At 37.4% G+C, this 27,368-nt stretch overlaps 2 protein-coding genes and 1 pseudogene across 2 annotated transcripts in view; 2 read left to right on the top strand and 1 right to left on the bottom strand.

Annotated features, from left to right (window-relative positions):
* The window catches only part of LOC125775363 (uncharacterized), a 727,609-nt gene that overhangs the window by 498,671 nt on the left and 201,570 nt on the right, over positions 1-27,368 (bottom strand). The gene's annotated exons all lie outside the window — the stretch shown is intronic.
* On the top strand, positions 13,696-14,592 carry LOC125777711 (uncharacterized; annotated as a pseudogene).
* On the top strand, positions 14,588-15,592 carry LOC115065906 (uncharacterized; the record flags this gene model as incomplete). The annotated part of the gene is made up of 2 exons (XM_029549065.2): positions 14,588-14,854; positions 15,054-15,592. Coding segments are annotated over 2 exons (549 nt in total), but the record flags the coding sequence as incomplete, so codon positions are not given.

Consider the following 27,368-nt stretch of genomic DNA (forward strand, 5'->3'; position numbering starts at 1 on the left):
ACATCTTACACTCGTATGAACCTCATTTGTTTACCAAAAATTACAACGAAATGGAGCGCCACCATGTGGTGATAAGGCAATTCGCTGAAATTCTTCTATCCATGCATATGGATATTTTCTCTTTTAAATTTATTAAGCTAATAAGTAATATTACATACATGTATTAGTAATATTATATATATATGTATAAGTCCTATTATAACTATAATAATATTACGTAATAAAGTGTAAAGTATACAGTACAGTACGAAAACTCAAATTTTAGATATAAAAATATATTGTATATGTATTGTCACCTAGAATACAGTTATATACGTAATATATAAGTTTAATAATATAAGTAATAATACGTAATAAAGTGTAAAGTATACTATACAGTGCTCAAACTTTGTTTCAAAACGAGTGCATGATAACCAAAAAATATAACTACTTTATATCCAAAACTCAAATTTTAAATATAAAAATACAAAACAATGTATCATTAAAAATAAATGGAAATCGCTGACAGATATAATAACCAAAAATTATCCATTTTATAACGAAAACTCAAATTTTGTTTCAATATGAGTGTATGATAATCAAAAAATATTACCGCTTTAACCACTTTTTAACAAAAACTCAATATATTTTTTTTATTTTTAACGCAGAAAGGTGTACTACGCGAAGGTACTTCAGTCACCCCGGGTATGCGCTCGTAATATTATAATATTGTATTATCACACGATTTTACTTATCTGTGTTTATGAAATATAAATCACATATCATTCATATATTCACATATGTATGTATAATACGAGTATGTCACCCCGGGTATGCGCTCGTAATATTATAATTTTGTATTATCATACGATTTTACTTATCTGTGTTTATTAAATATAAATCACATATCATTCATATATTCACATATGTATGTATAATACGAGTATGTATATGGAAAAGTGTTCACATATTCAATTTTAGCTTGAAAATCTTCTTTATAGTTTTTTTTTTTTATAGTTAAAGGTTGGTACGCAGCTCTCAAGTAATTGCTCAAGAAAGAAAATACATTATTTCTCAAGTAATTTTGACAGCTGGTTACGCATTGTGAATGATCCACATTAGAAGAGCAAGAGAGAATAAACAGAGTAAACAAACTTCGTGCGTATGTATGTATGTGTATGGTAACACAAATATTTTCATTGAGATTTAAGGAATGTTGTTGATGAATGGTTGGTTTTATACAACATTTCAAAATGGAATATACTTTATAATAATGATTTCAACTAATTTAGGATGAATTTGACGATTACTTCGAATTTCCTTCAAGAAACAATTGTTGATTTGATGTTTCTTCGCAAAACCAGGTTTGCCATATTCACATTTTATTGAAAAAAAGTATTAAAAATTAGTACTAGATTTCTTGAGAGCTGCGTACTAGCACAAGTAACTTTATCGCAGGAACGTTTCTGGACCGTTTCTGAAGCGTTTTTTTATATGAAGTTTTTTGAGAGCTGCGTACTAAGCTTAATAAAGAAAAAAGAATCACTCGAAAGTACAAACAAAGAAATGTGAACTTATTTCAATGCTTAGAGCGTATATTTAAATATATTTCCTGCGCTAAATTTTCTTGTGCCAGTATGCAGCTGTAAAGAAATCTAGTACGAAATTTTAATATATTTGGTCAATATAATGCGAATATGTCAACGTTGGTTTTGCGAAGAAACAAGAAATCAACAAATGTTTCTTGAAGGAAATACAAAGTAATTGTTAAATTCATTCCAAATTCTTTAAAAGCATTATAAAGAAGTATAGTTCATTTCGAAATGTTGTATAAAACTTACCAATCATCAACCACATTCCTTAAATCGCAATGAAAATATTTATATGCTGATACACATAAGTATATTTTCTTTATTTATTTTCTCTTGCTCTTCTAATGTGCATCATTCACAATGCGGAACCTGGTGTCAAATTTACTTGACTGCAGCTCAAGAAATAAGGAATTTTGTTTCTTGAGCATTTAGTTGAGAACTGGAACCTAACCTTTTGAGTTGAAATATGTGGATATGTAAGATTCCCCGCTGTCTCTTTCAATTCATTTGAGTTTCCGTAGAATATAAGTTCACAATAGTGGTTTGTCTAAAGATTTTTTTAACCAGAATTTAAATGACAGATGGCATTGAGAAAACAGCCTTTGATTAATTTTTTTCGAACTTAAAATTATACATTTAATCATTCATTTACACGTTCTAATTGATCTTTTCGACAAAATTACTTGGGCGGTCGGGGACTGCCAAAGATTTTGGGATAAATGTGGTATTCGATGATCGATTTGTGACTAGTTACTACAAAATATTGCCTCAAATTTAAGACCTGATAGTCAGCAGGTCACGAAACTAAAAAGAACTCTTGTCTGCCATTTTGAATATACTGAACAGAGATCATCACAGATTAATCGATGTCGTTTTTTTTATATTTTGTAAGCAACTCAAACACGAAAAGGTTAAAAAAAAAATCAATCTTACATAATCTTCGAAAATATTATGAAATAAAGTCAACATATATTTTTATTTTTATTCATAATTATGTTTTTTGACTTATAACGGGATTCTGTAACCAGTCTCTAGTCTCAATTTGAGAAATTTTGAGGTAAAGTTTCAATTTGTGACTAGTTACTATTCACTAAACAGTCTCTAGCGTTAGTCTCAAAATATTGACTCAAATTTGAGACCTGATAGTTAGCAGGTCACAAACTAAAAAGAACTCTTGCTGCCATTTTGAATATACTGAATAGACATCATCATAGATATTAATCAATTGTCGTTTTTTATATTTTGTAAGCAACTCAAACAAGAAGAAGTTAAAAATAAATACATTTTACGTAAATTTTCGTAAATATTGTTACGAATTTACTCTTGCTAGTTTACTTTGTTAGGTTCGTATCTCTGGATTGACAAATAAAATCAACACTGTTTAATTTAATTCAACAACTCTTTATTTCACAACTCGTCTACACTATAGCAGTTTACTCTTAGCACTGATTGATTACGTTGGCGCTGCCACGGCTTATATAGCCACGCACTTCTCGCTGATGCCGACGTGTCCTTCTAGAATATCGCGTCTGGAAATTACCAGAACATACGGCTATACGGCGCCAGACGTAAGCAGACAGTCGCGGCGCCAGACTCAGCAATTGTTTACCTAGACAAGCAGACAGTGCGGCGCCAGACAGCCGTGGCGCCAGATGTCTACAACAAGACAAATGCTATTCCATATACATACCTACAGCTATTGTTCATAATCAGGGATGCATATAGTAATACAAATACAACTTAATACTACGTTTGTAACACTGCCCTCCACTAAAGCCTAATCGTCCCGATTAGGCACAAATCCTCTTGAACCAAATGGGGCGAGCCTCTCCAAATGTACTACTTTCATTTTACATCGTGCTTTTCCATTTCTTTGTATGCGGTATACCACGTCATTAAGTCGTTTCATCACCATATAGGGTCCTTCCCAGGCTGTCTGCAGTTTCGGGGACAAGCCTTTCTTTCGAAGTGGATTGTACAACAGGACCAGATCACCTTCTTCGAAACCTTTTGAATTTGCCGCTTGATCGAACCGGTCCTTCATCTTATTGCTCATCAGATGCGTATGCTGTCTTACCATTAGATGCAATTCATTCATTTCTTCCTTTAAGGCAGAACAATATTCTCCATCATTTCTTACAGCTGTAGGATTCGTTCCAAACTTAAGATCAGCAGGGAGTCGCAGATCAGATCCGAAAATAATCTTTGCTGGCGTGTAACCAGTTGTCTCGTGCTTCGCTGAACGATACGCCAGCAGGAACATCTGGATGCACTTGTCCCAATTCCGTTGGTCTTTATCAACGATTTTCCGCAGATGTTCTTCGAGCGTTCGGTTGAATCTCTCTACCATTCCATCTGATTGTGGATGTAACGCTGTTGTCCGTGTCTTGTGGATGCCCAATAATGTACAGACTTCTTGGAAAATGGAAGATTCGAAATTCCTGCCTTGATCTGAGTGTAATTCGACGGGCACTCCGAACCTTGTTATCCAATTTTCTACAAACGCTTCGGCTACTGTCTTCGCTTCTTGGTTTGGTAAGGCATATACTTCTGGCCATTTACTGAAATAGTCCATGACAACCAGTAGATATTTGTTTCCGGCCGTACTGGTTGGAAACGGACCTGCAACATCCATTGCGACTCGTTCAAATGGTGATCCCACGTTGTACTGTTGTAGCCTACCGCGACTTTTGGCTTTAGGACCTTTAGCTGCCATGCACTCTACGCAATTACTTATCCATTCTGCTATGGAATCTCGACAACCGATCCAGTAGAACCGTTGTTTAATCTTCTCTATAGTTTTTGTAATTCCAAGGTGCCCTCCACTAGGTCCATTGTGATATTCTTTCAATACTTTCGGGATCATGGACTTCGGTACTATGATCAGCAGACGAGACTGTTTGCCATCTTCGCTTTCCCAGGTACGATGAAGGTATCCATTAACGAGGTTTATGCTGTTCCATTGGGCCCAATATGCTTTTGCCGTTGGACTCTCGCTACTTATTTGTTCCTTTGGTGGTCGTACCCCATTTTCTTTGCCTATTTTTTAAAGTGCTTAATTCGTCTTCAAATTTTGAAAATTTCTCTTGCACTTGTGTATTATTCTCTGTAATCTGTTGTGTAAGGCGAGACTCTAACTGTGATGTATTTTCAGCTATTTGCGTCATTTGCTGTGCCAGACGATTTTCTGTTTGCACTACATTTTCTGTTATTCGTGATATATTTTCAGCTATTTGCTGTGCCAGACGATTTTCTGTTTGCACTGCATTTTCTGCTATTTGCTGTACCAGACGATTTTCTGTTTGCACTGCATTTTCTGCTATTTGTGATGTATTTTCAGCTATTATTTGCTTAATAGCCACTAACAGCATGTTCGTGTCTGCACTTGATGATGTTCGTTGTTCTTCTACTTTCTCTTCTACCTTTGTAGAAGTTTCTGGCCCAACAAATTCGAACTCGTCCACATTAATTCCATCCGCTTCCATTGCTTCACGTAATCGTGCCTGCAGATCCGCCTTTTGCCCGCTTATCGGCAAATTACGCTCCTCCAGTTCCTTTTTTAATTGTTGAATTCTCAATTCTCCGAATTTAACCATCTTGAATTTGGATTATTTGACAATCCCACTTCTGACACCAATTGTTACGAATTTACTCTTGCTAGTTTACTTTGTTAGGTTCGTATCTCTGGATTGACAAATAAAATCAACACTGTTTAATTTAATTCAACAACTCTTTATTTCACAACTCGTCTACACTATAGCAGTTTACTCTTAGCACTGATTGATTACGTTGGCGCTGCCACGGCTTATATAGCCACGCACTTCTCGCTGATGCCGACGTGTCCTTCTAGAATATCGCGTCTGGAAATTACCAGAACATACGGCTATACGGCGCCAGACGTAAGCAGACAGTCGCGGCGCCAGACTCAGCAATTGTTTACCTAGACAAGCAGACAGTGCGGCGCCAGACAGCCGTGGCGCCAGATGTCTACAACAAGACAAATGCTATTCCATATACATACCTACAGCTATTGTTCATAATCAGGGATGCATATAGTAATACAAATACAACTTAATACTACGTTTGTAACAATATTATGAAACAAAGTCAACATTTTTTTTTTATTTTTATTGATTATTATGTTTTTTGACTATGTTAAAGAAAATTTAATATTTGTTATCGACTTGTTTATTTTCATTGAAGTGTAAAAACATCTCTGAATAATGAAAAGTAATAGATTTTGTGACTGTCACTTACAGAATAGCAAAATCGTCTCAAGTCTCAAAAATTGTCTCTAACTTAAAATCTCAAATTTAGAGACTTGACACTGTATCACGGTACAGAATCGGACGGTTAATTTATTGGAAATGTAGCCATGGTGAGAAGAAATTTATTTAACAGTTATACTAAAATTTTAAATTTCATTAAGTCATAACTCCATAGAACATCTTAAGAAAACATCATTTTATTAGAACATATTATAACAGAGTTTTTTTTCCACACTGCCATGAAAGAGCCTTAAAGTTTTAAGATTTTTTATTAGGAGAGGATTTGTTTTAATAAAGAAATCTCCATTTAATTGTTACTATCTCTACTTCTAGTTTCTTACATTTTTCTTTAACGTACCGTTAAATGCAGTTATATGAACGGGTTTCGTGGCGGGAAGGAGGAAACAACCGTTAGGTTTAATATTATTATAATAATGAGTTTAGCATTTGATTAAAATAACTCCAAATAGATAAGTGCGTTCAACCTATTAGAGGGATGGCTGTGATTTAGAATATTGTTACAAAAGTAGTATTAAGATGTATTTGTATTGCTATATGCATCCCTTATTATGAACAATAGCTGTAGGTATATGGAATAGCATTTGTCTTGTTGTAGACATCTGGCGCCACGGCTGTCTGCTTGTCGAAACATTAGACATCTGGCGCCGCACTGTCTGCTTGTCTAGTTAAACAATTGCTGAGTCTGGCGCCGCGACTGTCTGCTTGCGTCTGGCGCCGTATAGCATTATGTTCTGGTAATTTCCAGACGCAATATTCTAGAAGGACACGTCGGCATCAGCGAGAAGTGCGTGGCTATATAAGCCGTGGCAGCGCCAACGTAATCAGTCAGTGCTAAGAGTAAACGGCTATAGTGTAGACGAGTTGTGAAATACAGAGTTGTTGAATTAAATTAAAGAGTGTTGATTTTATTTGTCAATCCAGAGATACGAACCTAACAAAGTAAACTAACAAGCAGTAAATTCGTAACAATTGGTGTCAGAAGTGGGATTGTCAAATAATCCAAATTCAAGATGGTTAAATTCGGAGAATTGAGAATTCAGCAATTAAAAAAGGAACTGGAGGAGCGTAATTTGCCGATAAGTGGGCAAAAGGCGGATCTGCAGGCACGATTACGTAAAGCAATGGAAGCGGATGGAATTAATGTGGACGAGTTCGAATTTGATGGGCCAGAAACTTCTACAAAGGTAGAAGAAAAAGTAGAAGAACAACGAACATCATCAAGTGCAGACATGAACATGCTGTTAGTGGCTATACAGAAAATAGCTGAAAATACAGAAAATGCAGTGCAAACAGGAAATCGTCTGGCACAGCAAATAGCTGAAAATGCAGAAAAAGCAGTGCAAACAGAAAATCGTCTGGCACAGCAAATAGCCGAAAATATATCACAAATAACAGAAAATGCAGTGCAAACAGAAAATCGTCTGGCACAGCAAATAGCCGAGAATGTAGTGCAAACAGAAAATCGTCTGGCACAGCAAATAACGCAAATAGCTGAAAATACATCACAGTTAGAGTCTCGCCTTACACAACAAATGACTGAAAATAATACGCAGTTAGAAAAGCGTTTGGTACAACAGATTACAGAAAATAATACACAAGTGCAAGAGAAATTTTCAAAATTTGAAGACGAATTAAGCACAATAAAAAATGACGAAGAAAATTTAAGATCAGAATTTCTTCAACTGTGTAATCGTATGCGAGAACTGCAACTGCATGGCCCTGCACCATCAACAAATAATCCAAGACTGAAGGCACCCACATTCGGTGGAAGTATTCCATTTCAAATTTTCAAACTTCAGTTTGAAAAGACAGCAATGGCCAATAACTGGAATGCAGCGGACAAAGTGGCGTCCTTGTTTGTATCATTGAAAGGACCTGCGGCAGAAATCCTTCAGACTATTCCAGACTGTGAACGGGACAACTATGAGGCATTGATGAGTGCGATAGAAAGACGATATGGTAGTGAGCACCGGAAACAAATATACCAGATCGAACTGCAAAATAGGGGTCAGAAGATGAACGAGTCATTGCAAGAGTTCGCAACTGAAATAGAACGACTGGCTCATTTTGCAAATGCAGATGCACCTGTGGATTACATTGAGAGGGTGAAAATTCAAAGTTTCATAAATGGAATTCGTGATGTGGACACCAAACGCGCCACATATGCATTGCCAAAAAGAACGTTTGCTGAAACAGTTTCGCACGCCCTCACACAGGAAACAGCTTCGCTTCTAAGTAAACCAGCACACAAAGTACAAAGAGTTGAAATGGAACAACCGGCGCTGATGGAAGAAATATTGAAGACTCTGAAGACAATTGCTGCACAGCGAGTAAATACAACAGGCAGATGTTTGAACTGTGGAAAAGCGGGTCACTTTGCCCGAAATTGCAATATAAAGGTAAACCCATCAAAACGGAACCAACCAACAGAACACCGAAAGAGGATTCACCACAAAAATGCGGATGCATTATCGCGTCGCCCTTGTCCATCCGAACGTAAACATTGCTCCAAATCAGAGAGAAAAGAAGGTATAATCGACGTGCGATTACTGAATATAGAACCTGAAGACGATTGGACTCCTCACCACATCAGAATCAATCAGCTGGAGGACCCTGATCTTGCAAAGCTGATAATAGCCAAAGAAAATGGGGTAATACCACCAAAGGAACAAATAAGTAACGAGAGTCCAACGGCAAAAGCATATTGGGCCCAATGGAACAGCATAAACCTCGTTAATGGATACCTTCATCGTACCTGGGAAAGCGAAGATGGCAAACAGTCTCGTCTGCTGATCATAGTACCGAAGTCCATGATCCCGAAAGTATTGAAAGAATATCACAATGGACATAGTGGAGGGCACCTTGAGATTACAAAAACTATAGAGAAGATTAAACAACGGTTCTACTGGATCGGTTTTCGAGATTCCATAACAGAATGGATAAGTAATTGCGTAGAATGCATGGCAGCTAAAGGTCCTAAAGCCAAAAGTCGCAGTAGACTACAACAGTACAACGTGGGATCACCATTTGAACGAGTCGCAATGGATGTTGCAGGTCCGTTCCCAACCAGTACGGCCGGAAACAAATATCTACTGGTTGTCATGGACTATTTCAGTAAATGGCCAGAAGTATATGCCTTACCAAACCAAGAAGCGAGGACAGTAGCCGAAGCGTTTGTAGAAAATTGGATAACAAGGTTCGGAGTGCCCGTCGAATTACACTCAGATCAAGGCAGAAATTTCGAATCTTCCATTTTCCAAGAAGTCTGTACATTATTGGGCATCCACAAGACACGGACAACAGCGTTACACCCACAATCAGATGGGATGGTAGAGAGATTCAACCGAACGCTCGAAGAACATCTGCGGAAAATCGTTGATAAAGACCAACGGAATTGGGACAAGTGCATCCAGATGTTCCTGCTGGCGTATCGTTCAGCGAAGCACGAGACAACTGGTTACACGCCGGCAAAGATTATTTTCGGATCTGATCTGCGACTCCCTGCTGATCTTAAGTTTGGAACGAATCCTTCAGCTGTAAGAAATGATGGAGATTATTGTTCTGCCTTAAAGGAAGAAATGAATGAATTGCATCTAATGGTAAGACAGCATACGCATCTGATCAGCAATAAGATGAAGGACCGGTTCGATCAAGCGGCAAATTCAAAAGGTTTTGAAGAAGGTGATCTGGTCCTGTTGTACAATCCACTTCGAAAGAAAGGCTTGTCCCCGAAACTGCAGACAGCCTGGGAAGGACCCTATATGGTGATGAAACGACTAAATGACGTGGTATACCGCATACAAAGAAATGGAAAAGCACGATGTAAAATGAAAGTAGTACATTTGGAGAGGCTCGCCCCATTTGGTTCAAGAGGATTTGTGCCTAATCGGGACGATTAGGCTTTAGTGGAGGGCAGTGTTACAAAAGTAGTATTAAGATGTATTTGTATTGCTATATGCATCCCTTATTATGAACAATAGCTGTAGGTATATGGAATAGCATTTGTCTTGTTGTAGACATCTGGCGCCAAGGCTGTCTGCTTGTCGAAACAATAGACATCTGGCGCCGCACTGTCTGCTTGTCTAGTTAAACAATTGCTGAGTCTGGCGCCGCGACTGTCTGCTTGCGTCTGGCGCCGTATAGCATTATGTTCTGGTAATTTCCAGACGCAATATTCTAGAAGGACACGTCGGCATCAGCGAGAAGTGCGTGGCTATATAAGCCGTGGCAGCGCCAACGTAATCAGTCAGTGCTAAGAGTAAACTGCTATAGTGTAGACGAGTTGTGAAATACAGAGTTGTTGAATTAAATTAAACAGTGTTGATTTTATTTGTCAATCCAGAGATACGAACCTAACAAAGTAAACTAACAAGCAGTAAATTCGTAACAATATCATCCGCCGATTTGGGGAATAAAGTGGCTATGTACGGATAGACGGGGTCGTCCAGATCAAGGAAATAGTTGCCGCTGATTTTTGATATTTGAGATATTTTCATTTAAAATTCAAAAATTGGACTATTTAAATTGCGTGTTTCTTCGATTTATAATAAATTTCGCACTTTTATTTTTAAGTTTTATATCCACTAACTAACACTAACACTTCACTAATTCGGTTCTACTCATTTGTTGTGTATTAAATAGTCCAAAGATAAATCTGATTCCATTTTTAACTTCGTTGAAATCCACTTATTCATGCAATAAGAAAATGATTGCAGCAAGCAAAAATTTAAGGCTACCATATTTTGTAATCGAATAAAAGTAAGTAAAAATTGCAGATTATGCCGTCAATACAAAATTCATTATCGTGTAATGAGCAATGTAAATACTTTCAGAATTTTCATTATCTTGATAAATCCCGGTTTTGGATCGGCTAGGGTTATTTTTTTGAAACGAAAACAGGAATTCTACGCGGAAAACTAATAATGTATTATTTATGTCCTGCGTTGAGGTATTATTTGTTTTCTTTATTTTTTGATTTTTTTTGTAAAATATGTACATAAGGTAACACTGATTATTGGTTACAAAGCAACCCTTTCGCTATTGTGTAAACAAAAAGAATTGAACAAAAGTTAAACATTAAAATAAAGTTATTTTTGCACTATTTAATATAAAATAAATGGGTAGAAACGAATTAGTGAAGTGCTAGTGGATATAAAAGTTAAAAATATAAGATTAAAAAAAAATCCATTGAGACAGTGAGAACGGGCTGATTAGCCTTGCCACTTTAGAAACCCCATATGAAGGATTTCTCAACGAATACGTTTTCCTTATTTGTACTTTCGCGCAATACTTGATAGGGTGACTGAAGTACTTTCGCGTAATACTCATTTCTGCGTTGGTGGCCCTCGGCCGCGCTTTAAAAAAATAACACTGGTCGATCCAATACCCGATGTGACTTAAGCACTCTCGCGGCAGCAAAAAAAAAACGGAACTTTGTAATAAAACCTGCGCAATTAATTTTCATTTTCATCGCTTTTTTTTAAATCGATCACTAATATTATCATTGCGGGACATTATCCCAATGCGGGATTTCAATAGACACTACCAGGTGAGGATACCCTCTAGACGAGAAAGGAGAAGAGGCTCAATAGCGAAGGAAGATACCATCTCAGTCTATACCGACGGGTCCAAATTGGACTGCAGAGTAGGCACGGGGGTATTTTCCGTTGGTCTAGACATCTCCCTCTCTATCCGTCTACCGAACTTGGGTAGCATCTTCCAAGCGGAAGTACTGGGCATAGTAAAGACCTGCGAAGATCTATTGGAAACCCCGAGAATATATGTAAAGCAGCAATATTTTAAGGCAGCCAGGCGGCGCTCTTGGCCCTGTCTCCGCACATGACAAATTCCAGCATAGTACACAATTGCAAGAAAGCACTGAGCTCAATATAAGACAAGCTCCATCTAGACTTAATCTGGGTTTCCGGTCACAGGAACATTTTCGGCAACGAAAAAACAGACGAGTTGGCAAAGACAAGAGCTTTCCTAAAGGAATCCGAGGCAAAGCTAGTACCAATCGATTAAAAGAGAGATCAAGGGACAATTTCAACAATTTGCAAATAACAGATGGAAAAACATAACAAATGTAATAAAACTAAACTGTTATGCCCAACATATGACAAGAAAAGATCTAACGACTTATAAAATAGGTATAGGAAAAGTATTTACAGAGTAACATATTCGTGATCTGTTGTCACTGTGAACAGACATATTTTGTCTCTGCTCCGCGTTCTATTATTTTATCTATTTTAATGCCATGTGTTTGCGGCCATAGAGTTGATCGTGTTCAGCCCAAGATCAGCTGCAATAAATGCAATCAATTCTTCCATTTGTCGTGTGTGAATTTGTCACAGGCTGATGTGGATTTTTTGCTGAAGTGTGCGCGGTAGTTCTGAGAAATTCCATTCGTACGCCGCCTGCGCTGAACAATCAAACAACGAAGTAACTGAACCTTTGTTGGAGCCTAATAATACTAACACGGTAAATGTGGTGCTTAATTCTCTGCTATTGGAAGTGAGTTCACTGAGAAGTGAACAATCGAAGGCTCTCACGTTAATACAACAACTATGTGATGATCGAAATTCGTGAATCGTTAAGCTTAACGAACTTAAATCAAAGATCGGCATTGTACAAAAAAATTGTCCGATAACGGCAAGGTCTCTGCACCAGCTTCGAATGTTCTCTCTGCTGCCAACCCTACTCTCACTGCTGCGACTGCTGTTGGTACAAATGCTTCTACAATCGCTGCTCCATCTAATGCTGCTGTTTCTGCTGATAATGTGAGTGTGAATTATCTCGCTCCCGCTATACCGAAAGCATTCTCTGCTGCTTCAACTATTGCTAACTCTATTCTCTTTTCTACGACTATTGTGGGTACAAATGCTCCGTCACCTAACGTTGTTGTTTCTGCTCCCACTGATAAAGTGAGTATGAATTATCTTGCTCCCGCTACACCGAAAGTAATCTCTGCCGCTTCGTCTGCTGCTTGCTCCACTCTCTCTATTGCTGCTGATGGTGGTACAAAAAAAACTATGTCCAACGTTGCTGTTTCGGCTTCTTCTGGTATTATCAGCGTGGATTACCGTGCTTCTGCGGCTCGACCTGCTGCTGCTCTCAATGCTGTCAATTATGCCAATAAGTACATCAGCGTTGCCATAGTGGCTACATTTGCAGCCATTTGGCTACATTTTAAATATAAGGCTACAAAGTTACACTGCTTCCTAAATGGCTACTATTTCTTAAAATTTTCAAATTGACTTAATTTTTTTTCTTCTTTGTTAAATTATCGCATCAAACTACTCAATACCACAAGAAAATATCACAATTACATTATGATCATACCTTAATTGCATTGTTTATATATGGATGGTAGGTGTAAATGTCACAAATGTAAAAGTAGGGTTGGCAAACCATCGATGGTGATACATGCAAATGGTGGCTTCATGGAGTTTTCTTTGAGTGTTTGTTGGCTGCTGATACATTGATGATGGATAGGTAAGCTAATTTTAATGTTAATAATTATAAGAAAGAAAAATAAAAAATGTTATATTTCAGATTTATTTACTGAAGAAGACATTACTGAAGAAGAAGACCAGGAAATAACATGAGCCGTATGTGTTTAGAATTTTGCCAATCCCAGAATTTTAATAAAAATGTTTTGTTTATTTAGTAAAAAGAGCAAAAGAACGAGAAAGTTCAGAACTGAGTGGCTGAAAAAGTTCCCGTGGCTGGAAAACAAAAATTGTCTAGCTTTTTGCAAAGTGAGCAATAAGAACTCTTTAAATATATTGTCACATCTTAATAGACACGCCAGTTGTTCTTCTCATGTACAAAATATGGAAACCAAAAAGAGTCAATTATCGATGGAAACATTTTTGGATACCGAAAAAGAGCAGATGAGCAAAAAGGTTCAATATGCAGAATTTACACTCGTCATGTTTCTTATAACGCACAACTTGCCGTTTTTATTAATGGATGTTTTATCTGCTCTGTTAGCTGAATGTTGCCCGGACTCTGAAGTGGCCAAACGTTTATAAATTGCCAGAACTAAAGCAACAAACATAACCAAGGAAATTGCTAGCAAAACAACATCCGAGCTTGTTTCAACGTTAAAGAACTGTAAGTTTTCAATAATCTTTGACGAAACCACGGATATCTCAATTAAAAAATGTCTGGTAATGGTCGTGAGATACGTTGTGAACTTTATTGCAAAGGATCGATTTTTAGCACTTATTGAGCTACCAAAGTGTGATTCAGCTTCATTATTTGGAGCTGTAAAAAAGTTTTTATTAGACAACAATATTCCGCTAAAAAATATTATAGGTATGGCAACAGATGGTGCAAGTGTCATGGCTGGCCATTTATCTGGCGTAAAAGCGTTACTGGGGTCAGAAAAAAATATTTTTTATTTGAAATGTACTTGCCATTCTTTGCATTTGTGTGAGTTATGCCACTAAAACAATACCCGAAGATGTCAATTGGTTATGTCGAAATATATATAGCTTCTTTTCGCATAGCCCTAAACGAGTTCATGACTTTAAGGAATTTCAGGAGTATTGCTCCGTGAAACCACAAAAAATATTAAGTGTTTGTCAAACACGATGGCTGTCTTTAGAGGGAGTTGTTTCCCGAATGAATGAGCAATAAAATTTTTTTTTATTTTGCAAAATTAGAAGTCAATGCAAATCGATCAAACCAATTGGCTGAAAAATGTAAGATAATAAAACAAAATCCTATTTCCTATTTCTTTCGTATGCGTTGCCTTTGATTAACAATTTGAACAAAGAATTTCAGTCAGAAAAAAGTCGTCTTCCATATCTCTATTCGAGTATGAAATCATATTTCTTGTTCATTTTGAATAATTTTATTGCAAAGAACAAAGTACTTCACGTCAATATTAACTATAAAAGCACTTGTAATCATATTGAACTACCAAAAATATTTATTGGTACAAAAGCAGAAGTTCTATTAAAAAAAAGGCAACAGCTGATGAAATAAATGAAGTGAAAGGTAACATCCCGGCATTTTACAGAGAGCTTTTAGATCAAATAAAATTAAGATTTGATTTCTCCAGGAAGGATTTAGAACTTTTAAAATTAATAACACCTGAGGAGGTGATGTCAGCAAATGACAATAATATTTTAGATTTAGTTTTGGAATATTCAGACTTATTTGAATGTGACTGTGATAAATTAAATTAAGTAATCACAATTTGAATTGTAATTTGGATATAGACTTATTTTGGGAGAAAGTCTCTTCCATGAAAGATGGACCAGATCTAAGTGGCTTTGTATTTAATTTATTGTCATTGCCTCACAGTTCTGCAGTGGCAGAGAGAAAATTCTCTTCTCTTAAATTAATTAAAACCAGCATTAGAAATAAGTTGGAAGTAAGTATTTTACATGCGATAATGATCTGTAAAGAACTAACGAATAGAAATATTGTTTGGTCAGCAAAAAAAAAAGAGTTTCCATGAAAGATGGAGTGGGCGACGTAAAATTTCCAGATCTCAGTGGCTTTGTATTTAATTTATTGTGATTCTCTTCTCTTAAATTAATTAAAACCAGCATTAGAAATAAGTTGGAAGTAAGTACTTTACATGCGATAATGACCTGTAAATAACTAACGAATAGAAATATTTTTTGGTCAGCAAAAAAAGATTTTCATTATTTTTACAACTTTGTCAATTAAACACAAGAATTGTTTTTTTTTATTATTTTTATAATAACAATGATATTTAATTATATAATATTTGACACCAAATGTGTTCCTTTAAGTTTAATACAATAATTTTTAAATACATAAAAAACAATGTTAACATAAAGTGGTTATTTGTTTTGAGTTAAATAAAATTATATGAATAAAGAAATTCTATAAAATAACTGTCTTTTACAATTTTTAGGTGTAAAAAATGTATGGCTACATTAAGTTTCGGTTTGCTACACTTTTGGATACAGAAAATATTGTGTTAGTGGCAACACTGGGAACATATGCTGACGCTGTTGCTAGGAATATTAACTCAAAATCCAAAAACAATCCAACATTTACTGCTAAACCAGATCGCCCCTCTATCGCTATCAATGCTGCTCAATCAGCTGCCGTTAATGATTCTATTAATCGGAACTCAACTACTTCAAGTACTGCTAATCGAAATTTTAAGTTAAAAGTGAGCACTAGGATCAAAAAATTCCCAGCTGCTGCAACTGTTGTTGGTGTTAATGCCAATTGTGATCTTGATGTCGTCATACCCAAGAAATGGATTCACTTGTCTGCTTTTAAGAACTCAGTCAACGAAGAAGATATTATATCTTTTGTTGTTAAACATGCTAATTTTGATTGAGAGCATCTTTTATGTTGTAAATTAATTAAGAAAGATAATGATATTAATAATCTTAAGAGGATAAACTTTAAGTTAGGTGTGTCCCCATCTTTTTTAATGCTGTTTTCTCCTCTTCAGTGTGGCCCTCGGGCATAAAGTTCCGTCTCTTTAAGTTTTTTCCAAGGGAGGGGAAAACGGCGCTGCAGATTAGTTGATGCGCCTGTTAATCACGATTTTATTCATGCGTTTTCTGCACCTTCCTCAACTGGCTTCTGTCTTAAAGTGTACTATAAAAATTTATCGGGTATTAGGTGTAAATCAAATATTATTCGCAACTTTTCTTCACATTTGGATTTCGATATTATCGTTATTGTTCAGACTTGGTTGAATTCTAATTACTTTGATAGTGAATACTTTGATTCAAATGTCTATTATATATTCCGTAAGGACAGAGATCACGTAAAAACTGGCTGTCTAAGAGGGGGTGGTGTTCTCTTAGCAGTTCATCAAAAATATCGTCCTCGTTCAATTATGCTTGATAATGATGATACTATTCTGGACCAGCTATGTATTGTCCTCTAGAGTTGTACAAGTTGCACGCAAATATTCGCTGGTATTAGATAAGGTGAAAGAGAATAATATTTGTGTTCTGGGTGACTTTAATTTAAGCAATATCGTCTGGTCTGGTTGTTCCTATAGTCCTGCTCTTATTCCTTAAAATTTTTCGTCTACTCACGAGTTATTTCTTATTGATCGCTGCTTAGTCTGAATCTGATTCAAATCAACTCATATTCAAATAGTCTCGATCGATTTCTTGACTTAGTCTTTCTCAGTGATAATGTAAAATTTAGGTTTCTTGATGGATTCTCTTCAATTACTCCTGCCACCATTCATCATTCTCCGTTAGCGTTTGAGGTGGATACTTATCTTTTCGCTGCTCTTAAACCGATTGATGGGCTTGGTTTTAATTTTGCATTTTGTGATTTTGAACGACTGAACAATCTGCTCTTTGAGATTAATTGGGATGATTTACTTTCGGGACTAGATACAGCTAATAGTTTCTCCATTTTTAAGAAATCAATTCATGAATTTTGTCATTATAATATCCCGCTCAAACATATACAACCATATAAGTTGCCTTGGTACATTAAAGACCTCACACGTTTAAAAAATCTTAGAAATAAATACTACAGAAAATTCTCTTCAACTAAATCTCATGTTTCCTTTGTTCAATATCACCACTACACAAAATTGTTTAATGAATTGGATAAGTTTCTCTATAAAAGGTTTATTAATAGTACGGAGTCTGCAATTAAGTCAAACCCTAAATTCTTTTGGAAATTAGTAATAACGGGTGATTTTTTTGAGGTTAGGATTTTCATGCATTAGTATTTGACAGATCACGTGGGATTTCAGACATGGTGTCAAAGAGAAAGATGCTCAGTATGCTTTGACATTTCATCATGAATAGACTTACTAACGAGCAACGCTTGCAAATCATTGAATTTTATTACCAAAATCAGTGTTCGGTTCGAAATGTGTTTATCGACAAATTTTGTTCAGCGATGAGGCTCATTTCTGGTTGAATGGCTACGTAAATAAGCAAAATTGCCGCATTTGGGGTGAAGAGCAACCAGAAGCCGTTCAAGAACTGCCCATGCATCCCGAAAAATGCACTGTTTGGTGTGGTTTGTACGCTGGTGGAATCATTGGACCGTATTTTTTCAAAGATGCTGTTGGACGCAACGTTACGGTGAATGGCGATCGCTATCGTTCGATGCTAACAAACTTTTTGTTGCCAAAAATGGAAGAACTGAACTTGGTTGACATGTGGTTTCAACAAGATGGCGCTACATGCCACACAGCTCGCGATTCTATGGCCATTTTGAGGGAAAACTTCGGACAACAATTCATCTCAAGAAATGGACCCGTAAGTTGGCCACCAAGATCATGCGATTTAACGCCTTTAGACTATTTTTTGTGGGGCTACGTCAAGTCTAAAGTCTACAGAAATAAGCCAGCAACTATTCCAGCTTTGGAAGACAACATTTCCGAAGAAATTCGGGCTATTCCGGCCGAAATGCTCGAAAAAGTTGCCCAAAATTGGACTTTCCGAATGGACCACCTAAGACGCAGCCGCGGTCAACATTTAAATGAAATTATCTTCAAAAAGTAAATGTCATGAACCAATCTAACGTTTCAAATAAAGAACCGATGAGATTTTGCAAATTTTATGCGTTTTTTTTTAAAAAAAAGTTATCAAGCTCTTAAAAAATCACCCTATATTATGTTCACGATGATCCTGGTACTAGTTCCACTTTTTCAGCTAATAATTTCTCATGCATAAATTTTGGCTCACTGTGTCTTTCACAGGATGATATTGCAAATTCTATTTGTGATATTAAGTCTTCTTCCAAATTGGATTTGGTGGGATTCCGCCTGTGCTTTTAAAAAATTGTAGTGCCTTGATATACCCTCTCATGCTTATCTTCAATAAGTTTCTCTCCTCTGGGAATTTTATCTTCTTCTTAATTGGCGTAGACACCGCTTACGCGATTGTAGCCGTGTTAACAACCGCACGCCAGTCCTTTCTTCTTTTCGCAACGTGGCGCCAATTGGCAATTCCAAGCGAATCCAGGTACTTCTCCACTTGGTCTTTCCAACGGAGTGGAGGTCTTCCTCTTCCTCTGCTTCCCGCGGCGAGTACTGCGTCGAATATTTTCAGAGCTGGAGTGTTTTCGTCTATCCGGACAACATGACCTAGCCAGCGTAGCCGCTATTTTTAATTCGCTGGACTAGGTCAATATCATCGTATATCTCGTACAGCTCATCGTTCCATCGAATGCGATATTCGCAGTGGCCAACGCGCAAAGGACCATAAATCTTTTGCAGAACTTTTCTCTCGAAAACTCGCAACGTCGACTCATCGGATGTTGACATCGTCCAAGCCTCTGCACCATATAGCAGGACGGGAATTATGAGCGACTTATAGAGTTTGGCTTTTGTTCGTCGAGAGAGGACTTTACTTTTCAATTGCCTACTCAGTCCGAAGTAGCACCTGTTCGCAAGAGTAATCCTGCGTTGGATTTCCAGGCTGGCATTGTTGGTGGTGTTAATGCTGGTTCCTAAATAGACGAAATTATCTACAACTTCAAAGTTATGACTGTCAAAAGTGACGTGAGAGCCAAGTCGCGAGTGCGACGACTGTTTGTTTGATGACAGGAGATATTTCGTCTTGCCCTCGTTCACTGCCAGACCCATTTCTTTTGCTTCCTTGTCCAGTCTGGAGAAAGCAGAACTAACGGCGCGGGTGCTGAGGCCGATGATATCAATATCATCGGCATACGCCAGCAGTTGTACACTCTTATAGAAGATGGTACCTTCTCTGTTGAGTTCTGCAGCTCGAACTATTTTCTCCAGAAGCAGGTTGAAAAAGTCGCACGATAGGGAATCGCCTTGTCTGAAACCTCGTTTGGTATCGAACGGCTCGGAGAAGTCCTTCCCGATCCTGACGGAGCTTTTTGTGTTGCTCAACGTCAGCTTGCACAGCCGTATTAGTTTTGCGGGCTCCTTTTCGTACTGTCGAAAGCAGCTTTGAAATCGACGAAGAGGTGGTGTGTGTCGATTCTCCTTTCACGGGTGTTTTCCAAGATTTGGCGCATGGTGAATATCTGGTCGGTTGTTGATTTGCCAAGTCTAAAGCCACACTGATAAGGTCCAATCAGTTTGTTGACGGTGGGCTTTAATCTTTCACACAATACGCTCGATAGAACCTTGTACGCGATGTTGAGGAGGCTTATCCCACGGTAGTTGGCGCAGATTGTGGGGTCACCTTTTTTATGGATTGGGCAGAGCGCACTTAGATTCCAATCGTTGGGCATGCTTTCGTCCGACCATATTTTACAAAGAAGCTGATGCATGCTGCTTATCAGTTCTTCGCCGCCGTGTTTGAATATCTCGGCCGGCAATCCGTCGGCCCCTGCCGCTTTATTGTTCTTCAGGCGGGCAATTGCTATCCGAACTTCTTCATGGTCGGGTAATGGAACGTCTGCTCCGTCGTCATCGATTGGGGTATCGGGTTCGCCTTCTCCTGGTGTTATGCGTTCACTGCCGTTCAGCAGGTTGGAGAAGTGTTCCCTCCATAATCTAAGTATTACCCCTGTCGGCCAGCTTATCAAGCTGTTTGTACTCACGCATTTCGGCCTCTTTCGTCTTCTGTCTGCAAATGCGTCTCGCTTCCCTCTTCAACTCTCGGTATCTATCCCATCCCGCACGTGTTGTGGTCGATCGTAACGTTGCGAGGTAGGCAGCCTGTTTTCTCTCCGCTGTGACACGGCACTCCTCGTCGTACCAGCTGTTCTGAGTGCAAGCCGTTCGGCTGTCTGTTGTGATTGCAGCTTCTCGACGTCGAACCTTCCATGTGTTTGTTGACGTGCGTTTTTTGCTGCACAGAGGCGGCTGCGAACCTTAGCTGCAACAAGATAGTGGTCCGAGTCGATGTTAGGACCTCGGAGTGCACGCACATCTAAAACACTGGAGACGTGTCTTCCGTCTATCACAACATGATCGATCTGGTTGGTAGTTTTTCGATCCGGAGACAGCCAGGTAGCTTGATGGATCTTCTTATGCTGGAATCTAGTACTACAGATAACCATATTTCGGGCCCCGGCGAAGTCGATCAGCCTCAACCCATTTGGGGATGTTTCCTGGTGGAGGCTGAATTTACCGACCGTAGTGCCAAAGATACCTTCTTTGCCCACCCTGGCGTTGAAGTCGCCAATCACGATTTTGACATCGTGGCGGGGGCATCTCATATAAGTGCGCTCCAAGCACTAATAAAAGGCATCTTCGGCGACGGAGTCTCTCTCCTACCACGAATCCCACACCAAACCTGCGCTCCTTTATATGGCCACTGTAGTAAATGTCACAAGGACCTACTCGTCTCTGTCCTTGTCTCGTCCATCGCATTTCTTGGACGGCGGTGATGTCAGCCTTTGTTTTCACAAGGACATCAACCAGCTGGGCAGTGGCACCTTCCCAGTTAAGGCACCGGACATTCCAGATGCATGCCCTCAATTCGTAGTCCTTATTTCATTTGCCATGGTCGTCATCAAAAGGTGGGTCTCTCATCCGAGGCTGGTTATAACTATTCACTGGGGGTGTTTTTTTACGTGGCGGGTCCCAAACCCAGCGCAACCTACAATCCACACAACCCTATGCAGGGGATGTTTCGCCTTCTCTCTTTAGCTCGCCTTCAAACGGATGTTCTTAGGCTACCCAGAGGATACTTGGTCAAAGACCAGAAGTCGTGAGCTGCTTGTGTCACATGTAAAAGAATCGTTTCTGGCCCCTCCTAAGTGAATGGCAATCAGAGAACTTTCCTCACTTGCGTGAACTTCTACACATGACTCCATCCTCCTCTGGGAATTTTATTTCTGACTGGAAATTGACATGCATTACCCCTATTCTTAACCCTTTAACAGGTAAGACCGCCCCGAGGCGGCCTTCAATAAATAGTCCCAAACTCATAGGAAATTTTATTTTTGTCTACAGCTGTTATTAGAACCGTTGAATAATACATCAACTCATATTTCCTTAATATCAACAAATCTTTTGTGACGTTTCGTTTTTTTGTTATCGACAGTTGAATGCAGAAATTCAGTGTTAAAGTGCAATTAATTCGAACGCCGATTTTAAAATTTTCAAATTTAAAATAAAAAGTGTTTTATCGAAATATTCATACTGAAGAATTTTTTTTGATTAAGAAAGTTAATTTATTTTATGCTAATATAATTTTTAACAAAAAATAAAAAGTATTTCGAGTTTTAAGAACACAAACACGAAGACCGTCACAGGGCGGTCTTACCTGTTTAGGCGAAATTTTTCTTAGGTATTTCTTTGTTTGAAAGTATTTTTTTATTTTTATTTTTTGTTTTTAATGCAGCATCGAAATGACATTAAATTTAATCTAAGTAAACTTAATAATGAAGAGCTGCTCCAATTAATACAGTTGAAATAGGCGAGGATGATTGTGATTTTAACAGTGACGATTAATTGGACGACCGTGATTATATGATATTTCAGCGTCTATTCGGAAAATGAATGAAGCAATTGATTCATTTACACAAACCACCGATATGCCCTTGTATATAAGTTTAATTGGTGATATACGTGTAGGATTATCAACGCTTACTAAAATACTTGAAGCATTTTTCTCTACCGCAGCAAGGTCATTGACAGCAATATATTTAAAGAAAAAGACCACGATATCCATTACCAACCCTGGAAACTACTGGTCCCTTAGTCATTCTCTCTTCTCGTTGTTTTACAGGTTCAGATTTTTGGTGTTTATTCAAAATTTTCCGCAGCAACTCACGCTTACCTCCACATATCACAAAGCTTGACACACCTATGGAAATTGATTGAGAGGATTCAAAAAGATAAAACGGGATATGATCCGAAATGGTATACGAAAATTGTCAGATGAATTCAACAAACGGTTCGATTCTGTTTCAATGCCTGCTCGCCTTTGCGTCGATGAGCAAATCTGTAGCACAAAATTAAAACATCATCTTCGGCAGTATATCTCCACAAGTGGGGAATAAAATTGTTCGTCTCGTGTGAGGATTTGCGTATCGCTTCGAAGTCTATAACGGCTCTGGCGTTAACATCTTTTTACCAGGTCAGCCGGATCTTGGAAGTACTGCAAATGTCATTATACCACTATCACAAACAATACCTGATTTTGCTAATCACATCTTATATATCTTTACCTTTGTTGGCATATTTACGTGCAAGGGGCATCTATAGCTTGTGCACGATACGAACGATACGAGCGAACCGAATACCAAAATGGAAGTTTCCGTTGGATAAGGATGTAAAGAACGAAAAAAAGCTATTCAATTGAGAAACTTACTATAGGCAAAAGAGCAGAACATCCAGTCGCGCATGTCTGCTTTGATCAATATGGTCACTTTCCCATTTGTTTTCCTAAAGATGATGGAAAAAGAAAATGTAAATTGTGCTTAAGTTCAGACACGCAGAGTTTTTGTTCCAAATATAAACCAAATTAATGACACTCAACTACGTAAAACTGTTTTTTTTGACAATCATTACAAAAATTATTAAACTTAGGCATTTGAATTCCCCTAGTTATTGAAATTCTTCTTTTGTTTTTATTATTTTTTTTTCCTTTTGAAATAAAATTAATTTTTAATTGTAACCACACCTATTTCTTTATTTTGACCTAAACCGGCAAGGCTGCCCTGAGGCGGGCTTCAGATTATTCTCACCTGTGAGCACAAAAAAATTATATCATCGTATTTTTGAGGTTTATGGAGCCCAAATACCCTACAAAAAAATTCCCAATCTTTTCTGTCCACGATTTTAGTTTTGCTTGTTAGAGGGTTAAAGGTGGTAGAAAAAATGTTGTCTCCAATTACAGGTCTATTTCAAAACTTTCTACTATTTCGAAAATTTTTCAGTGTTCTGGTAGAAATAAATTATTTTTTGCAGTAAAATCAATAATTAATGTCAATCAGCATGGGTTTGTCTCTGGGCGCTCCACTGTGTCAAACTTAGCGGTTTTTAGTGATTATTGTATGTCTGCATTCTCCGCTGGATTTCAGGTAGATTGTGTCTACACAGATTTCTCTAAAGCCTTTGATAAAGTATCTCACAATATCCTAATTAAAAAATTATCACCTTAAGGTTTTCATTCCGTCTTCTTGCAGTGGATTAAATCATATCTGCACAATAGACGATGCGTTGTCAGTGTCAATGGAGTGTCATCTGATTCATTCATTGCGTCTTCGGGAGTGCCACAAGGAAGCATCTTCCTTTATGCTGGTTGTCATTGACATTTCCTGTTGCTTCTCTTTCGCTAACTTTCTGTTATATGTAGATAGCGTAAAAATTTTTGCAATAATCAAAAACTCACAAGATTTATTCAAACTTCAATGTGATATTGATACTTTTTATGATTGGTGCTTGAAATCGAAGCTTTTTCTGAATCTAGATAAATGCTCTCAGATCTCTCATGGTAGGGGACGTAACATCTTATCTTCAAGTTATAATATTTCTAATTGCGTTCTAAAATGCGTTACTGAAATCAAAGATCTTGGGGTAATCTTTGACAACAGATTTTCTTTCAGTAATCATATCAACTATATCTCTTCAAAATCATTTTCTGTGCTCTGCTTTGTCCGTCGAAATGCTTAAAAATTTTCCGAACCCTACAATACCCTCAATTCTGTTTTTTAGTTAAAGTTATCTACTTAAATATGTAATTGTAATTTAATAACTTTAGAATTCTAATTTGCATCCTAATTCTAAATTAGTCTGTAAGAATTAATGCTCATAGACTTAACTAAATAAATAAATAAACAACAGCTACCATATCAGGGAACTGGAGACCTATCACAGATCCGACACATAACACTTGGAATCTATCAAGTACCCAACCTTGAATGGATGTCTACAAAAAGCATATCGGACATAAGCAGCTTCATCGAAACCTCACCTCGGGTGAAACGGGTTTCGTAAAACGAAAATGAAATAACTATTTATAGTATTACTAGAGGACCCGTCCACGTTTCACTGTTGCTCATACATAGATAATACTACTACTACCCTCTACATGATTTCTATTAGTTGGATTATGATTATTAGTTAATGAGATATAGCATTTCTGTGAAGCAACTTGTATTAGTTTACAAAGAAATAGATCATAGAGCATTTCGTGTGTTAATAAATCACTGCTTTTTGGTAGAAAATACTGTTGAATTTGGGATCAGGGAAATCCACCGATGAAACGATATTTGCTAAGCTTAAATAGGCTCTGTGCAATGTGGGTACCTCGCAAGTTCATAATCCAACAAAAACAATGATTCTGATTCTGAGAAGTGTTTGAGTGTTCTTTAGTCGCAATAAAACCGACGTTCGGTGTGTGACAATAGAAACATAGCTTCATCATTTCTCATTGAAGTCCAATCGAGAGTCATTCTAGTGGACTGCACATGATAAACCGGTCTTCAGGCGTGGAAAGACGAAAAAGTCGGCTGCAAAAGTTATGACATCAGTCTTTTGGGATGCACGTGGTATAATATATACTCAATGACTGATTACCGAGCCAGTTACAATCTATTTCACTGCATATTTGGTTGCACTTCTTTTATACTATTCCAAATAGTTTGCAATTGTATTATTTTTGAGGAAGAATCTGTTTAAAATTGTACGTATCTATTCAAATGATTTCTACAAACAAAAATTTTGAACTTATTATTTTTTTTTGCCAAATCGGTTCAGATGTGTTCTTGAGTTATAAATGGTGTAACTAACAATAACTTTCTTTCATATATGTATATTAGGGTGGGTCGATTCCGGACTTTTTCGATTCGGGAATTCTAATAGTGCGGAAAAGTTCCCTTAGTACTTCCTGATTCCAATGAAACTTTTTGTTTTGAGATCGGATTGCATCTTCAACCCCAACTCCGGCCTTGAAATTTCGGAAATTCGCCTAAAATCGTGAAATTGTCTACCTAGCGCCTGAAATACGCATCTCATGGCAAAATGTATAAAACAAAAGTTATTTGTCATTATTCGCTACCGAAATGGTATATGTGATCATGACCGTAGGACGAACCGTTCCCGAGATACGAGCGAAAATGTGGCGCGCCACAGCGCACCGTGAAAATCGGCTAGTGGCCACACTTCTTGAGGTTGATTTCGCCGAGTGCCATCACTCACATTCATTGCGCTATCACACAAATATTTCTTCATCGAGTTCCTTCACTGTTGTCCGTGATTTCGCCGAGTTCTATCACTTACATTCATTTGCCTGCGCCATACGACACGTTCCGACTGGTTTCCACATAAATATTTTTTCATCGAGTTCATTCACTCTTGTCGTTGATTTCGCCGAGTGCAATCACTTATATTCTCTCAACAGAACACAGAACTCAAAATGTCTGTATCTAAATTTAAATTTAGACAGCAATGTCCTGTGTTTGGCATATATCCGTACAATCTCTCTGAGTCCCAGTTACCTACTTACCAGGATGTTCTTTTGTGTTATCAGTTTGAAAGATTTCGTATAGGGCGACTCCGAGGCGACAACTATGAATCTAGGAGTAAAGAGGTTACAGAAATAGTTGCAAAAAAGGTTGAAAATACTTTCAAAAAGTCATCTATTCCGATAGTTTCACACACCAGAGTTGTACAAATGCTCACCACATACCATACGAAATTTCTGACTCTTAAACAAATGTTTTTAAGGAACCCAATAGGTTTGAGCTCTAAAAGAGACGACTTTGTATCTTCTGCCGGACATCGCTGCTTGTAAATGCATTTATTTTTCTTCTTGCACTTGTCCAAAGGAAAGGAAAGTTCCTATCATTGAACAACCATTTCCCTTGGACCAGAGAACCAGAAGAATTGGTCGCATTGGAAGTGTTGATCTACCTGAAACAAAAAAGATTACAAAGAAAAATTAACGTAAAGAAAAGCTTTCAAAACGTCATTCAACATCAACACTTACCAGAAAAGTAATTTTAATTCCATTGAAAGGAACTGAATTATCATTTTATAAAATAAAATGTAATATTATAAGTGATAACATAATAATGTAAGTATGTACATATACATATGTGTTTTTTTTAATAATAGAGAAAATTAACACAAAATATGAAAATCAAGTTTTTTATTTCATTATATCTAGTCATTATTAGAACCAGTTACAAAATCCTTGTTGTTATACAATAATATAATAGTAACTCTTACTAATTTCGTAATGGATTTCTTAGCCTTTGGTTCATAGCGTTACGGCTCAAGTGGCTTGCGCACAATTGAGCTTCTTCGTATATTCACAAGTGTTTTGTATTCATGAATGTCAGAGAATCCTAAGCAAAGATTCATAAGTATTGTGAGCTCATAAGCAAACACTTGTGAATATATGCTTCATACAAGCTAAGCAGCTCACAAGCCAAAACTCTCTCTCTCATAATTGTAAGTGAGCAGTATTCACACTTATACTCATTCCGTGAATAATTTGCTTGCTTCATACTCAATTTTTCGCAAGTGGCTCAAAGTTGTGTTTAACTCATTCACTGCAGATCACTGGTACATACTTACAGTTTCCTCACCTTTGTGGTTCTCAATAAGATTCAACAGTTCAATCAAAGATGGCTCGCG

The sequence above is a fragment of the Bactrocera dorsalis genome, chromosome 1 (assembly GCF_023373825.1).
Source record: "Bactrocera dorsalis isolate Fly_Bdor chromosome 1, ASM2337382v1, whole genome shotgun sequence".
NCBI classification, from domain to species: domain Eukaryota; kingdom Metazoa; phylum Arthropoda; class Insecta; order Diptera; family Tephritidae; genus Bactrocera; species Bactrocera dorsalis.